The sequence below is a fragment of the Patagioenas fasciata genome, chromosome 14 (genome assembly GCF_037038585.1).
Source record: "Patagioenas fasciata isolate bPatFas1 chromosome 14, bPatFas1.hap1, whole genome shotgun sequence".
NCBI classification, from domain to species: Eukaryota; Metazoa; Chordata; class Aves; order Columbiformes; family Columbidae; genus Patagioenas; species Patagioenas fasciata.
Window position 1 is genome coordinate 17,441,544 of NC_092533.1, and position 15,870 is coordinate 17,457,413.

Here is a 15,870-nt window from a genome sequence, read left to right on the forward strand (position 1 = left end):
CTGTGGAAAATGCCATGACGTTTCCTTCATGGCTGGTTTTTGTCTATGTGATGTGTGAATCATACTGATGAAGGAGAGCTGTTCCTTGGGGACTAATGCCCCTGAATATCAAGGTTCTTGCCATATTTTTGTGTCAGTGTATGCCTGCCTGAAAGGAAAAACAAGAGGTTGACATTCAGTGTGCAGGTAGAAAGTGATGCAGGGAGAACAGCTCTTCATTGAGGTATATGAAAAGTGCTGGGGGGCTGGAACTGCCCTTTGCTTTTTCAACCTTCTTGGAGGAGGGTCCTGCTGGCCTGTGGTAAGTTAGAGTCCTTGAATGAAAGGCTCCCTTGTGTCGTTTGCACTCTTTGGAGCCTGTTTGCACAAATGACCAAGTGCCTGGGGTGCCAGTTTGTGTTTCCAAGCCGGTGGTGGATTCAATCAGATGAACATTTTCAGTGCTGCTTTGGGAATGGTGTTGTGGGAAGGCAGTGCTTCAACCTGCTGTCCTTTTGCTGTAGTAGGCATCTACAAGAGCTTCAGCTGTGGATGTGGGCATAATGGTTCATTAATCTTTTAAAGGCAAGGTTTGTAATTACATGTAAGGAGGAGGATATGAGTTTTGGACACTTCCCCTGCCTATACAACTTGCACAGGTGGCCTTGGTAGAGATGATGTGTTGCCTTGTCAGTATTAACTCATTCTCATATGACATGTCCATGCCAAACCCCACACAGCAGCACAGCTTAGGTTCTCTAAGGTAGAAATGTGATGGAAATCCTTGGGAAAGACTATGATCCATGTTATAGGAAGACAAGAATGGGACATGATGTGCTTGTTTTGAGAACACATGTCCAGAGTGAAGAATCGAGGATGCCTAGAGGAGAACATGAGGCAGGATGAACATGGAGTGTTGTTTTGCACGATCCTTTTCCAGGCTGCATGGGTCTGGAGTTGGAGTCCTTCCTGTTGTTAAGATAGTGTCTGGTATTGAAACACCCACAATGTCTTTTGAAGTTATTAATATCTCCCACCAGAGATGGTTCCTTGTGCCACTGACGGCCTGACATAGGCCATGTGTTGGTAAGAGGGGTGAGATGCAGACTGCTGAATACTGTCTGAGGGACCTTTTCCATCTTGTTTTGGTAGAGGCGTTGTGGGAGGGTGGTGCTTCAATCTGTTGTCCTTGCGCAGTGCTGGACATCTACAGGAGCTTTCACAGCCATTGATCTTGCCATGGTGGTGCCTTCTTCCTGCTCAGGCAGGATTTTTAAGGGCACATGAGGAGGCAGGTGTTATATTTGTGCTCCTGACTTTTCCCTACTTGTGCACTTGTACAGTTGGCCTCAGTACAGATGGCATTTTTTCTTCTTTCATATTGCACATGACTCACTCCGATATGTGCATATATGCGGCAAACCTGCAAAGCAGCTCAGCTCTGGTTTTCTATGGTACAATTAGACATAAGTTACATGGTTTTAACCACCTCACATCAAGTTGATATCGTGATTGCACTTACATGTTGACATTTTGTGTGGGTTTTTAAAAAAAGAATTAAATCTGTGCATACTGGAGTCACAGCTGTCAGAACACAATCTTTAAGAAGAACTCTAATTTGCAGCTCTGTGGTGTGAGAAGACACAAAGTATTCAGGGTGAAGCTCAGGCATCTGGGAAGAGTCTGCGAGATAGTGAATACCTTTGCATCCATCCGTATGTTCTTTGTGCTGATCACAAGGGAAGGTGAGGATGTCCGAGGCCTAGGTCATGCTCAGAGTGAGGACTGGGGTTGGAGCATGTTCTTGTGGTGGAGCAAGGTCTGGGTATTGTGGCAGTGATGCTCTGAGTGGCACCCAGCAGGGTCTGGGCATGTGTCACTGGGAGAGTGACAGTGAGTGGGGAAGAGTGTTGCCTGAGGGAAATGGAGATGCTGGGTAGAACACAGTCTGTGTCATTAGGTGAGGACTGGACAATGTCTGCTTAGCTGGGGACCCTATTTCCCAGGGCGCAAGATACAGGATGCCAGTAGAGAACCTTGAGAAGGGGCCTGGTGCAGTGCTGCTTGCTTGGGATCATCTCAGGAACTCCAGAATCTCTGCACATCTGACCTCTAGAAGTTCTGTGCATCCTTGCACCCTTTTGTCCTCTGTGGTAATTCCATGTGATGTGAAGACATCTGCCAGAGGCTCCTTTAATAATTTGCTCCTGAATGTGGTATACTGTTGGAGAAACAGAAGGTTTTTGAAATGTGGATCACTTTGACTTCTCTAAAGCCCCTTCGGTCATCTTGCTGCTCACCTCCCTTCTTAGGCAGTTGAAGAAGTTTTCTTCTTTCAGCAAAATCTCCCACCCTGTTGGCTTTTCCTCTTTCTTAGTGGTATTGTGTTTGTAACAGTGGATGAGATGCATATGTTAGAATTTTCCCAGCTGTGTGCTTGCAAAGTTTTGGACCAATTGCCATCAGTGTGGGAGGTGGCTTCTCCACTCTCCTGAGCTGAGACTGACTTTGAGAGAATGTCCTTTGTGTTCAGGTCTCCCTTCTGCTTCCCATGCAATAAGAAGTGCGTAAGGGAACACTGTGCATTGTCCAGTGAGTCAGAGGCTTTTGCAGAACATGAGTGATTTTTTTTTTGTTGATGTTACTCAGAAATGTTAAGGGTAAATGTCCCTTAGAAGCAATTTTCCTGCCCTAAAAATGATTCTTATTCTGAAGAGACAACCTGTGAAGCTACAGGTAAGTCAAGAATACTTAAAGAAGGTGTGTTTGAGAGACAGATGTACTTTTGTTCCTGTTCAGTCATGATATCTTCCTGTTGTTCGACAGAATGTTGCCTGGATTGTGATGCTTGTAGGTTTGAAGCAGCAAAGCTCCACTGGCTGCTCTCATTCCTCTTCTGCTGCTTCCAGGTGCAGCATGAGCTGGTGGCAGCAAGCACGGATGGTGGAGGGACCCCAATGTGTTTGTGAAGTGAATGTGTTCGATGTTGAGGGGATGTTCTCAGAGAAAATGTCGTGGTGTAACCCTGGTGGTACTTGTTTGGCTGTGTGACAGGTGGCTCATGCTGATGAAGGAGAGGTATGCTGTGGGGCCTACTGCTCCTGGATAGTGAGGTTCTTGCTGTGTTGTTCATGCAGTGCATGCCTGCCTGAAAGGGAAAGCAAGAGCTTGACATTCATTGTGCAGGTGGAAAATGAGGCCAGAAGAATAGCTCTGCATCGAGGTACAGGAAGAATGCTTGGGAGCTGTGGTTGCCCTATGCTTTTTTAGCCTTCGTGGAGGATTGTTGTGCCGAGGTCTGATGGCTTTGAGTTCCAGAATGAGAGATTCCCCTGCATTGCTTGGACCCGTTGGAGCCTGTTTTTATTATTTGTCCAGGCTTGGGCTTGTGTTTCAGAGTGGGGGTGGATTGTCTTTTGATGTGGCAGAGCTGTTCTTTGCCAGACGACTGCCTTGCTCTGTTTTTTTTTGGATTGTGGAGTGGACAGGAGGCAGAAGAGTGCGGTCTTCTTCCAGAAGAGAAGGGAAGGGGAGGTGAAGGGGGGGTCTGTCTGTGTGGCATAGACTGGAGGAAGGCAGGGAACTTTTTCCCCGTCCGGAGGTATGGAAAGCGTAAGAGAAGGAGGAGAGCTTTTGCCAAAGGGTATTTCCATGCTTTATGGTAAGTGTGGTGTAGTCGTGTGGAAAATCTTTTGGTAAATGCGAAAAAGAAGAAACATGGATGGAAGCAGAAAAGAACAGGAGCCAGAGATATGACCTGCCAGACCACGAAATAATATGGAAGAGAAAGAACAGAAGGGAAGAAAGAGAAAAGGAAGAGAGATCGAAAGAGGAGGGAAGAGAGGAAGAGGAAGAAGGAAAGAATGGGAAGGGAAGCTCTAAAGGAAGGAATCTGAGGAAGGAAAGAGCGAGGAACGGAGGAAGGAAGGGATAATAGAGGAGATTACCAGCATGCACTGACCTTGTCTCTCTGAGGTTAATGGAGTTTAGCAGCATGCAGCGATGCTATCACTGTAAAGACAAAGGTGGGGAGGGAGAGAAAGAAGGAGGAAACAGGAGGAAAAAAACCAAGGACGGACGACATAAGACAAAGGAAGAAAGGAAGGAAGATGACAATGAGGAGAAAGAAAGGAAGAAATCATAAAGGAGCCTACCAGAGTGCAGCTATGTTATCGCCAGTTGCTGAGTCTCCACTTGCTGAATTGAATTCCTCTGAAAGCCTCCGTCTTGGTTAGAGGACCGCGCTAAGGCGCTGATGTGCCGTAATTAGGGCTGATGTCCCGTAGTTAGCACTGTATTTTATGCTTTCGCCGCGGTGTGGGAGGTGACTGGCAACATACGAGGGGCTTATAGACGAGAGAATAATAGAAGAAGTGAACGGGGAGTATGGAAATGGGATCGGCAGCCAGAAAAGGATAAGAAGGAAGAAAGAAAAAAAAAAAAAAACCACAAAAAACAAAAGGAGGAAAGAGAAGAAAGCAGAGAGAGAAGAAAAACAAAGTAGAAAAAGAAGATGAAAAGGTAGGAAAGGGAAAAGAATAGTTTATGAAAAAGAAAAAAAGGAAGAGGGAAATAAAGGTATCTCTTTAAAAAACGAGTGACCAAGCAAGGAAGAAAGAAAGGAAGGATAAAAGGAAGAAAGAAGAAAAAGAAAGAGGAGAAGGAAATGGAGACCCGAGAGAGGAGCAGAGCAGCGCGGAGGCAACGGTGGGAGCGTGTGCGGCGGCGGAGCAGCACACGGTGTCGCTGCAGGCTCAGAAACGGCGGCGGAGCGGCTCGGCGGCTCCGCCCCGGTGCGGCGGAGAGCCCGGCTGTGAGCGCGGGGGGGCGGCGCGGGGCGAGCAGGAGAGCCGGTGGGTTCGGGCGGCGGCGGGGAGCCGTGCGGGGCCCGGGCGGGCGGTGTCGGCGGCAGCAGCAGCGATGTGCGTGTGGTGGGGACCCGTGGTGCGGGTGCTGGTGCTGCAGGCGGCCTGGGCGCTGGGCGGCGGGCAGGTGCGGTACTCGGTGCCGGAGGAAGCCAAGGCCGGGACGGTGGTGGGCCGCCTGGCGCAGGACCTGGGCCTGGAGGCGGGCGAGGCGGAGGCGCGGCGGCTGCGGCTGGTGTCGCAGGGCCGGCGGGCGAGCGTGGAGGTGAGCGGGGCGAGCGGGGCGCTGGTGGTGAGCTCGCGGCTGGACCGGGAGGAGCTGTGCGGGAAGAGCGCGCCGTGCGCCCTGCGCCTGGAGGTGCTGGTGGAGCGGCCGCTGCGCGTGTTCCATGTGGAGCTGGAGGTCACCGACATCAACGACAACGCCCCGCTCTTCCCCACCGCCCGGAAAAATCTCAGCATCGCGGAATCGTCGCTGCCGGGATCTCGGTTCCCTCTGGAGGGCGCGTCGGATGCAGATATCGGAGCTAATGCGCAGCTCTCCTATGCACTCAGCCCCACGGAGCATTTCAGAGTAGAGGAAGAAAACAGTAATTCGCGCAGTAAATCCCTGTTTCTGGTGCTCACGAAAGCGCTGGACCGCGAGATGCTGCCTGTGCACCAGTTGGTGCTGACGGCGAGTGACGGGGGCCGGCCGTCTCTGACGGGTACGATGGAGCTGGTGATCTCGGTGCTGGACGCAAACGATAACGCGCCTCAGTTCAACCAGACCGTGTACAACGTGCATTTACCCGAAGACACCTTAAAGGGGAAACTGGTTACCCACGTGAACGCAGTGGATCTAGACGAGGGACTAAATCGAGAAATTACTTATGAAATGGATACGGTTGTTCCTTCTTCTGCTTCAGATATATTCAACGTTGATGCCAAAAGCGGGGAGATCACACTGATGGGCACTCTGGATTTTGAGACAGTTGCTTTCTATGACGTACAAATTAAAGCAACAGATAAGGGGACGCCTCCTTTGTCGGGTCACTGCAAGGTGTTGGTGGAGGTGCTGGATGTGAACGACAACGCGCCCGAGGTGTGGGTGACGTCGCTGTCGGTGCCGGTGCCAGAGGACGCGGCGGTGGGGACGGTGGTGGCGCTGCTGAGCGTGTCGGACCGGGACTCGGGGGCGAACGGTCGTGTGCACTGCGCGGTGTGGCCGGCGGCGCCGTTCGGGCTGGTGTCGACGTTCGCGGGGTCGTACTCGCTGGTGCTGCGGGAGGCGCTGGACCGGGAGCGGGTGTCGGAGTACGAGGTGGAGGTGCGGGCGGAGGACGGCGGGTCACCGTCGCTGCGCGCCCGTCGCGAGGTGCGTGTGCCGGTGTCGGACGTGAACGACAACGCGCCGGCGTTCGCGCAGGCCGTGTACACGGTGCTGGCGCGGGAGAACAACGCGGCGGGCGCGGAGCTGGCGCGTCTGTGGGCGCGGGACCCGGACGAGGCGGGCAACGGGCGCGTGCGGTACTCGGTGTGGGAGGGCGGCGTGGGCGGTGTCGCGTCGGCGGGCGGGGGGTGGCGTCCGGCGTCGAGCTACGTGTCGGTGGACGCGGAGAGCGGGCGTTTGTGGGCGCTGCAGCCGTTGGACTACGAGGAGGTGCAGGTGCTGCAGTTCGAGGTGCGGGCGGTGGACGCGGGGGAGCCGCCGCTGTGCGGCAACGCCACGGTGCAGCTGTTCGTGGTGGACGAGAACGACAACGCACCGGTGCTGCTGCCGTCTGGCGGCGGCGGGCCGGGGCCTGGGCTGGTGGGCGAGACGGCGTCGGGGCCAGAATCGGGGGCGCTGTGGGCGTGGGCGACTTGGGGGGCGCCGGCGGGGCAGGTGGTGGCGAAGATTCGCGCGGTGGACGCGGACTCGGGCTACAACGCGTGGCTGCGCTACGAGCTGTGGGAGCCGCGGGGGAAGGGCCCGTTCCGCGTGGGGCTGTACAGCGGCGAGGTGAGCACGGCGCGGGCGCTGGAGGAGGCGGACGGCCCGCGGCAGAGGCTGGTGATCGTGGTGCGGGACCACGGGGAGCCGGCGCGCTCGGCCACGGCCACGCTGAGCGTGTCGCTGGTGGAGGGCGCCGAGGCGGCGCTGGCGGCCGCGGGCTCGTCGTCGTCGAAAGCGGGGGTGGGCGCGGAGGGCGGCGCGTCCGCAGCAGGAGCGGCGGCGACGACGAACGTGTGGCTGGTGGTGGCCATCTGCGCGGTGTCGAGCCTGTTCCTGCTGGCGGTGGTGCTGTACGGGGCGTCGCGGTGGGCGCCGCGGGCGGGCGTGCTGTCGGGGCCCGGGCCGGCGACGCTGGTGTGCGCCAGCGAAGTGGGGAGCTGGTCGTACTCGCAGCACCAGAGCCGGAGCCTGTGCGTGACGGATGGCGCGGGCAAGAGCGACCTGATGGTTTTCAGCCCCAACTTCCCGCCGCCACCCGACCCCGCGGCGAAAGAGACGCAGCCGGAGCCGCCCGCTCTCTTGAACACGGTCAGTGTCGCCCACTGTCTTTCCTCTCACTCTTTTCCTCCGTGTCCCTTCTGTAGCCGGTGTCCCTTCTGTACCGCTCCCTGGGCAAGCGGTGATGGGAGCCCGGCTGAGCCCCCGTGGCCTGCGGGTAGTGGATGCTTGGCAGGTGCTTAGGGATGTTAGCGGGATCTTTGCATCAGCATTGGCTTCCTTGGCGGAGCCCCTCGGCTCTTGCTGTGTGGGCAGCTAAAGAAAGGTGTTGCCTCAGCCAGGAGTAGTTGTATTTCTTGGCTACACATTGCTATTCTGGGTGGGAGTTGTTCTGCTGTCGAATAACATCGCTGTGGAATTCGGTGAGATGCCACGCCGAGAGCTGTCTAGACGCTCTTGCTTGCTGGTGCGTTGCATTTACACCCGAGCTTCCTGTGTCACACAGGCTACGGTGGTCACAGTTCCCCAGGCACTATTTCCAGTTTTATTAGTCTTGGTGACAAGACAGGCAATAGGCACCTTTATTGGTTTCTTTTTGCCACTATGTTATTTACATATGTAGAAGCAAAAAATACTCAGGTAGAGAAATGGAACCCAAGGTGGGAGTTAGAACAGGCCTTTCCTTTTCCTTCTTTTTTGTTTTTCTGCCCCTCTTTCCTGCTCCACTTGTGAGCTTTGTGTTCCTGGCTGGACAGTCGTTGTGATGGATGCTGTCCTTTTTTGATGCTTTTTGAATATTTGCAGAGCAGTGGTACTCTAATAAATCAATGGGATTTCTCATTTTGGCAACAAAGAAACAAATCAACCAGATTCTCCCACACAGTAGATATTATTTGTTTTATTGGTGTGATCATCAACATCTCACATTATGAATTCAAAGCTCATTGCCCTTAGAGCTGTCACAATATCACCTTTAGAAAGAGTATCGGTCCCAGGTCTAAAACAGTTCTGCCTGAGGTAAAGGCATTTCCCAGTATGAAGGGTCAGCTCCAGAGCATCTGCCAACACAGTGTATATGATAATGTCTGTATGTTTTTTATGAAGCTGTCATTGATGGGAAGGCTCTAAAAAACCAGAATGAGATGGGAAATTGAAGTGTGGCATGTCACAGAGGTGAATGTGGCAGAGGCACTGAGTAGGGCCTGGTCAGGTCCTGATGTGAATGGTGACCTTGAGCAGTGGGAAGACTTGTTTAAAGTAACTGAAAATCCTCAGGAAGACCATAGGCCATCTCATATGATGCAAAGAATACAAGATAATCTGCTTGTCTTAAGAACACAAGTTTCAGAGCGGTGAACGGAGGATACCTAGAGGAAAGCACGAGGCAGGTTTGGCACAAGATCTTCTTGCCCAAGATACACTCCCAGACTCTATGGATCTGGTGTTGGAAGCTCTCCTAATCATGAGATAGTATGTGCTATTGAAATGCTCCCAATTTTCTTTGAAGTTAAGAATATCTCCCACCAGAGGCAGTCCCTTGTGCTGCTGCCTGCCTGCCATAGCCAATGTGTTGTTAAGAAGGGTGAGATGCAGACTGCTGAATAGCATCTAATGGACCTTTTCCATCTAGTTTGGAGAAAGACATTGTGGGAGGGTAGTAGTTCAGTCTGCTGTCCTTGCACAATGTTGGGCATGTACAGGAGATTCCACAGCCACTTATCTTGCCATGATGGTTTCTTTTTCCTCCTCAGGCAGGATTTTCAAGGGCATATGAGGAGGTGGGTGTGATCTTTGTGCTCCTGACTACGCCTACTTATGCACTTGTACAGTTGTCCTCAGTAGAAATACTGTGTCCTGTTAAACATGGTTTATTCTGATATGTGCATGTACCTGCCAAGCCGTGCAGAGCAGCCCAGCTCTGGTTCTGTGTGGTATAAATTTTCCCACCCAGTTGATACTGTGGAAGCACTGGCGCCTTGACATTTGGAGTGTTCTTTTTAAATAATGAAATCTGTGCAGATTGGGATTTGAGCTGTCACAACTCTACTCACAACATCTGTAAGAAGAACTCTAACATGCAGTGCTATGGTGTTTCCGTCTGAGATTGCTGAGAAGACACAAAGTATTCTCAGGGTGAAACTCAGGCATCTGGTAAGAGTCTGCCAGACAGTGAATATCTTTACATCCATCTGTATGTTCTCTGTGCTGATCATGAGTGAAGGTGAGAATGTCCAGAGGCCTAGGTCATGCTCAGAGTGGGGATTAGGGTTGGAGCATGTTCTCGTGGTAGAGCAAGGTCTGGGTATTGTGACAGTGATGTTCTGAGTGGCACAAATCAGGACCTGGGCATGTGTCACTGGGAGAGTGACAGTGAGCGGGTAAGAGTGTTGCCTGCGGGAAATGGAGATGCTGGGTAGAACACAGTCTGTGTCGCTGCAGCAGCACTGGATAATGTCTGCTTAGATTGAAATATTTTCTATGGTGTAGGATAGGGGATGCCAGTAGAAGACCTTGAGAAGATTCCCAGCACACAGCGCTACTTTCCCATGCACCACTCAGGACCTCCAGAAGTTCTGCAAATTCTCGCACCCTTTTGTCTTCCATAGTATTCTTGTGTCATGTGAGGACACCTGCCATTGGCTTCTTTAATGATTGTCTCCTGAACATGGTATTCTATTGATCAAACAGAAGGTTTTTGAAATGTGGATCGCTTTGACTTCTCTAAAGCCCTCCTTGGTCACGTCTCTTCTCATCTCCCTTGCTAGGCAAAGGAAGAAGTGTTCTCCATATTGAAGATTTTTCCAAAGCTTGTATTTCTATATGCATGGAATGGATTCTTTTAGTTTTCTTCTCTCAGCAAAATCTCCCACCATTATGGTTTTTCTTGTCTCACATTGGCATTGTGTTTGTAACAGTGGGTGAGAAGCAGATGTCAGAATTTTCACAACTGTCTGGTTGCAGAGTTTTGGACCAACTGGCATCAGTGTGGGGGTGGCTTTTCCACTCTCCTGAATTGAGGTTGATGTTGAGAGAATATCCTTAGCTTTCAGGTCTCCCTTCTGCTTCCCTTGTGATAGAAGTGCAAAAGGGGGCACTGCACACTGTCCAGTAATTTTGAGGCTTTTGCAGAATGAGTGAATTTTTCCGTTGAGGTTCCGTAGAAAACCAATTCCCCAGCATGAGCTGATGGCAGCAAGCACATATAGAGAAGGGACCCCAGCGAGTTTGCAGAGTGCATGTGCTGGGTGTCGAGGGGATGTTCTCAGTGAAAATGTCCTGGTGTTACCTGGGTGGTGTTTGTTTGGCTGTGTGACAGGTAGGTGATGCTGATGAAGGAGAGGTATTCCATGGGGGCTACTGCTACTAGATATTGAGGTTCTTGGTGTGTTGTTCCTGCATTTCATGCCTGCCTGAAAGGGAAAGCAAGAGCTTGATTTCAGCATCCAAGTGGAAAACAAGGCCAGAAGAACAGCTCTTCATTGAGGTACAGGAAGAGAGCTTGAGAGCTGCGGTTGCCCTGTGTGTTTAAAGCCTTAGTGCAGGATTGTTGTGCTGGCTTGTGATAAGTTGGAGTTCATAAATGAGAGACTCCCCTGCATTGTTTGGACTAATTGGAGCCACTTTGTATTGGTGTCCAAGTATCTGGGACTTGGTCTTGTGTTTGTGAGGGTGGTGCATTCTGTTCCGATGTAGCAGAACTGTTTCTTTACCACATGATTGCCTTCCTCTGTTACGCGCTGGGTCCTTGAGTGGACTGGAGGCAGAAGAGTGTGGTCTTCTTCCAGAGCAGAAGGGGGCTGATGTGAAGGCACAGTCTGTATCTTGCATAGACTGGACGAAAGCAGGAAGGTTGGTCCTTTCTGGAGGCATGGAAGGGGAATGAGAGTTCTTGCCATTGCCATACCGCATGGCCCATGTGGAAAATATTTTAGTCAACGCGAAAAATAAAGGAAGAGACAATAACAGGAGCAGAAGCAAAGAGTTGTCATGGATGTGGCAGGCTGGACCTAGAAAGAAAACGGAAGAGAAAGAATAGAAGGAGGAAAGAGGAAAGAAGGGAGAGAAAATGAAGAGAGGAAAAAAGAGGTCAAAAGAGAAAGAAAGAGATGAAAAGGAAGAAGGAAAGAATGGGAAAGGAAGCAGAAAAGGAAAGAATCTATGGCAGAAAAAAGGAAGAATGGGAGAAAGGAAGGAGAAATGAAGGGATGACAAAGGAGATTAGCAGCATGCACTGATGTTACCTCTGCATGGTTAGTGGAGTTAATGGAGTTGAGGACGTTGACATGCTCGGTACCGAGGGACAGTGTGTAAGGCTTGATGAAAAGTCGTGAGGAAGAGGAAGGACCTCTTGCCTGAGGACGTCTCTGTGTTCGATGTCGGGTGTGATAAAATCATGTAGGAAACATACTGGTAAAGGGAAGAAGAAGAGAAGGGAAGGGCAGGAAAGTGGTAAGAAGAGAAGGAGTAAGGTAACAGCGAAGACAAGGAAGGAGGGAACGATAAAAGTAAAGGCAAACAAGTATAAACCAAACAATAGAGATAAAGAACATAAAGAAAGAAAAGACAAATTAGTTTACTAGCATGCAGTGATGCTTTCATTGTATAGGGAAAAGTGGTAAGGGAGAGAAAAAAGGAAAAAAAGAAGGAGGAAAAAGAAGGAAACGAGGAGGGACGACATGAGACTAACTAAGGAAAGAGGATGACAACGAGGATAAAAAAAAAGGAAGAACCTATAAAGAATATTATTAGAACGCAACAACATTACCTCTAGATGCCGAACGGAACTCGTCGCTATCTGCCCCCGCCTCGGTTAGAGTGCTGCTTTCCGCGCTGATTGCTCCATCTTTCGGCGGTCACGGCCGCGGCGGCAGCGGGGACGGATGAGCTGCGAGAGGTGGTAAGGGTGGAGACAGGGATGGAAAGAGGGAAAGGTATGGAAAGAAAGAAAATATGAAGGAAGAGAAGGAAAAGAAATAGAAATAAATTTTTAAATGTAGAAAACAGAAAGCAAGACAGAATAATGATGAGGGAAAAGAAGGTGCAAAGAAAGGAACCTATGCGAACAAGGAGATAAAAAAGTAAGAAAGAAAGATATGAAAGTGGGAAGAAATCAGGAAAAGAAAGAGGAGAACGCAAGGGAGACCCGAGAGAGGAGCAGAACAGCGCGGATACGACAGTGGGAGCGTGTGCGGCGGCGGAGCAGCACACGGTGTCGCTGCAGGCTCAGAAACGGCGGCGGAGCGGCTCGGCGGCTCCGCCCCGGTGCGGCGGAGAGCCCGGCTGTGAGCGCGGGGGGGCGGCGCGGGGCGAGCAGGAGAGCCGGTGGGTTCGGGCGGCGGCGGGGAGCCGTGCGGGGCCCGGGCGGGCGGTGTCGGCGGCAGCAGCAGCGATGTGCGTGTGGTGGGGACCCGTGGTGCGGGTGCTGGTGCTGCAGGCGGCCTGGGCGCTGGGCGGCGGGCAGGTGCGGTACTCGGTGCCGGAGGAAGCCAAGGCCGGGACGGTGGTGGGCCGCCTGGCGCAGGACCTGGGCCTGGAGGCGGGCGAGGCGGAGGCGCGGCGGCTGCGGCTGGTGTCGCAGGGCCGGCGGGCGAGCGTGGAGGTGAGCGGGGCGAGCGGGGCGCTGGTGGTGAGCTCGCGACTGGACCGGGAGGAGCTGTGCGGGAAGAGCGCGCCGTGCGCGCTGCGCCTGGAGGTGCTGGTGGAGCGGCCGCTGCGCGTGTTCCACGTGGAGCTGGAGGTCACCGACATCAACGATAACGCCCCACTCTTCCCCGCAGCCCGGAAAAACCTCAGCATCGCGGAATTCACGACGCTACCAGGGTCTCGGTTTCCTCTGGAGGGCGCGTCGGATGCAGATATCGGAGCTAACGCGCAGCTCTCCTATACACTCAGCCCCAGCGAGTATTTCACTGTAGAGGAAGAAAACAGTAATTCGCGCAGTAAATCCCTGTTTCTGGTACTCACGAAACCTCTGGACCGCGAGACGCTGTCTGTGCACCGGTTGGTGCTGACGGCGAGTGATGGGGGCCGGCCGTCTCTGACGGGTACAATGGAGCTGGTGATCTCGGTGCTGGATATAAATGACAACGCACCTCAGTTCAACCAGTCGGTATACAGCGTACATCTGCTCGAAGACGCCTTAGAGGGGACAGTGCTGGTTCGGGTGAACGCCACGGATCCGGACTTGGGAACATATGGAGAAGTGATTTACGAAATCGATACAGTTGTACCTCCCTCGATCTCAGATACATTCAGTATCGATGGAAATAGCGGAGACATTAGGCTGACCGGCGCCCTTGATTTCGAAACAGTTGCTTTCTACGACCTACAAATTAAGGCAAAAGATAAGGGGACGCCCTCGCTGTCGGGTCACTGCAAGGTGTTGGTGGAAGTGCTGGACGTGAACGACAACGCGCCCGAGGTGTGGGTGACGTCGCTGTCGGTGCCGGTGCCGGAGGACGCGGCGGTGGGGACGGTGGTGGCGCTGCTGAGCGTGTCGGACCGGGACTCGGGGGCGAACGGTCGTGTGCGCTGCGCGGTGTGGCCGGCGGCGCCGTTCGGGCTGGTGTCGACGTTCGCGGGGTCGTACTCGCTGGTGCTGCGGGAGGCGCTGGACCGGGAGCGGGTGTCGGAGTACGAGGTGGAGGTGCGGGCGGAGGACGGCGGGTCGCCGTCGCTGCGCGCCCGTCGCGGGGTGCGTGTGCCGGTGTCGGACGTGAACGACAACGCACCAGCGTTCGCGCAGGCCGTGTACACGGTACTGGCGCGGGAGAACAACGCGGCGGGCGCGGAGCTGGCGCGTCTGTGGGCGCGGGACCCGGACGAGGCGGGCAACGGGCGCGTGCGGTACTCGGTGTGGGAGGGCGGCGTGGGCGGTGTGGCGTCGGCGGGCGGCGGGTGGCGTCCGGTGTCGAGCTACGTGTCGGTGGACGCGGAGAGCGGGCGTCTGTGGGCGCTGCAGCCGTTGGACTACGAGGAAGTGCAGGTGCTGCAGTTCGAGGTGCGGGCGGTGGACGCGGGGGAGCCGCCGCTGTGCGGCAACGCCACGGTGCAGCTGTTCGTGGTGGACGAGAACGACAACGCACCGGTGCTGCTGGCGTCTGGCGGCGGCGGGGCGGGGCCCGGGACGTCGGGCGAGGCGGCGTCGGGGCTGGGATCGGTCTCTGGGGCGCTGTGGGCGTGGGCGGCGTGGGGGTCGCCGGCGGGGCAGGTGGTGGCGAAGATCCGCGCGGTGGACGCGGACTCGGGCTACAACGCGTGGCTGCGCTACGAACTGTGGGAGCCGCGGGGGAAGGGCCCGTTCCGCGTGGGGCTGTACAGCGGCGAGGTGAGCACGGCGCGGGCGCTGGAGGAGGCGGACGGCCCGCGACAGAGGCTGGTGATCGTGGTGCGGGACCACGGGGAGCCGGCGCGCTCGGCCACGGCCACGCTGAGCGTGTCGCTGGTGGAGGGCGCCGAGACAGCGCTGGCGGCCACGGGCTCGTCGTCGTCATCCGGGTTGGGACTGCGTTCGGAGGAGGGCGGTGCGGCCGCGGGAGGAGTAGCGGCGGCGACGACGAACGTGTGGCTGGTGGTGGCCATCTGCGCGGTGTCGAGCCTGTTCCTGCTGGCGGTGGTGCTGTACGGGGCGTCGCGGTGGGCGCCGCGGGCGGGCGTGCTGTCGGGGCCCGGGCCGGCGACGCTGGTGTGCGCCAGCGAAGTGGGGAGCTGGTCGTACTCGCAGCACCAGAGCCGGAGCCTGTGCGTGGCAGACGGCGCGGGCAAGAGCGACCTGATGGTTTTCAGCCCCAACTTCCCGCCGCCGCCCAGCCCCGTGGCGAAGGAGACGCAGCCGGAGCCGCCTGCTCTTCTGGACACGGTCAGTGTCCCTCACTGTCTTGCTTCTCGCCCTTTCCTCGATGCCTCTTCTCCCTTTTGTCCCTTTTCTCTTTTGTCCCTTCTCTCTTGCTCCCTGGGCAGGCGGTGGAGGGATCCGGGCCGAGCCACCCGTGCCCACGGGTACCGGCTGCTTGACGGGGACTTCAGGATGTGAACGGGACCTTTGCATCAGCCTTGGCGTTCTTGGCAGAGCCCTTCAGCTCTTGCTTGTGAGAGAACTAAAGGACGATATTGCCTCACTCAACAGCAGTTTTGTTTCCCTAGGCGAAATTTAGTGTTCTGGGTGGAATGACACCAGTGCGAATTGTGTTGAGCGGTGCCATGACATGGTCTCCCAAAGGCTCTTGTTGATGCTGAGTAGTGTTTCCACCTGAGCTTTCTGAAGGAGTTCTATTCATGCAGGCTGAAGTGGTAACTGTTCTCCAGGCACTATTTATTTCTTACTACCTTTGATGACTGGACAGTGCTGGTACCAGCATTGTGGAAAACTCTGTCCTCCTCCTCTTAGATTGTCTTCTGCAAGAGGTGTGATGTGAGGTGACAGTTAAGACTACCAAGTTTTCTCTCCCTGTGTTTTTTCAACCAGTCATCGAGAATGTAGGGAAGATGTGGCAGACATTTTCTCTGTTCTTTTTCTAAGTATTTTGTTACTCGGTAGCGTAAAGTGTTTGGACAGAGGTAGGTGTTAGAAACGGGGTTGTTGTTGTTGTTGTTCTTATCCTGCTTTGCCTG

The 15,870-nt window shown here is 54.2% G+C and overlaps 1 protein-coding gene across 5 annotated transcripts in view; it reads left to right on the forward strand.

Moving 5' to 3' along the window:
- LOC136107602 (protocadherin alpha-C2-like) overlaps positions 1–15,870 on the forward strand; it is a 167,822-nt gene that overhangs the window by 48,515 nt on the left and 103,437 nt on the right. The window contains exon 1 of one of the 5 annotated variants that reach the window (XM_071814863.1): positions 4,869–7,350. The exons of 3 other annotated variants lie outside the window; for them this stretch is intronic. In XM_071814863.1, coding sequence (XP_071670964.1) covers positions 4,900–7,350 — 2,451 coding nt within the window. In that variant the 5' untranslated portion in view covers positions 4,869–4,899. Of the gene's footprint in view, positions 1–4,868; positions 7,351–12,618; positions 15,119–15,870 lie in introns of those variants that run through there. One more of the 5 variants, XM_071814861.1, reaches the window with a different exon arrangement.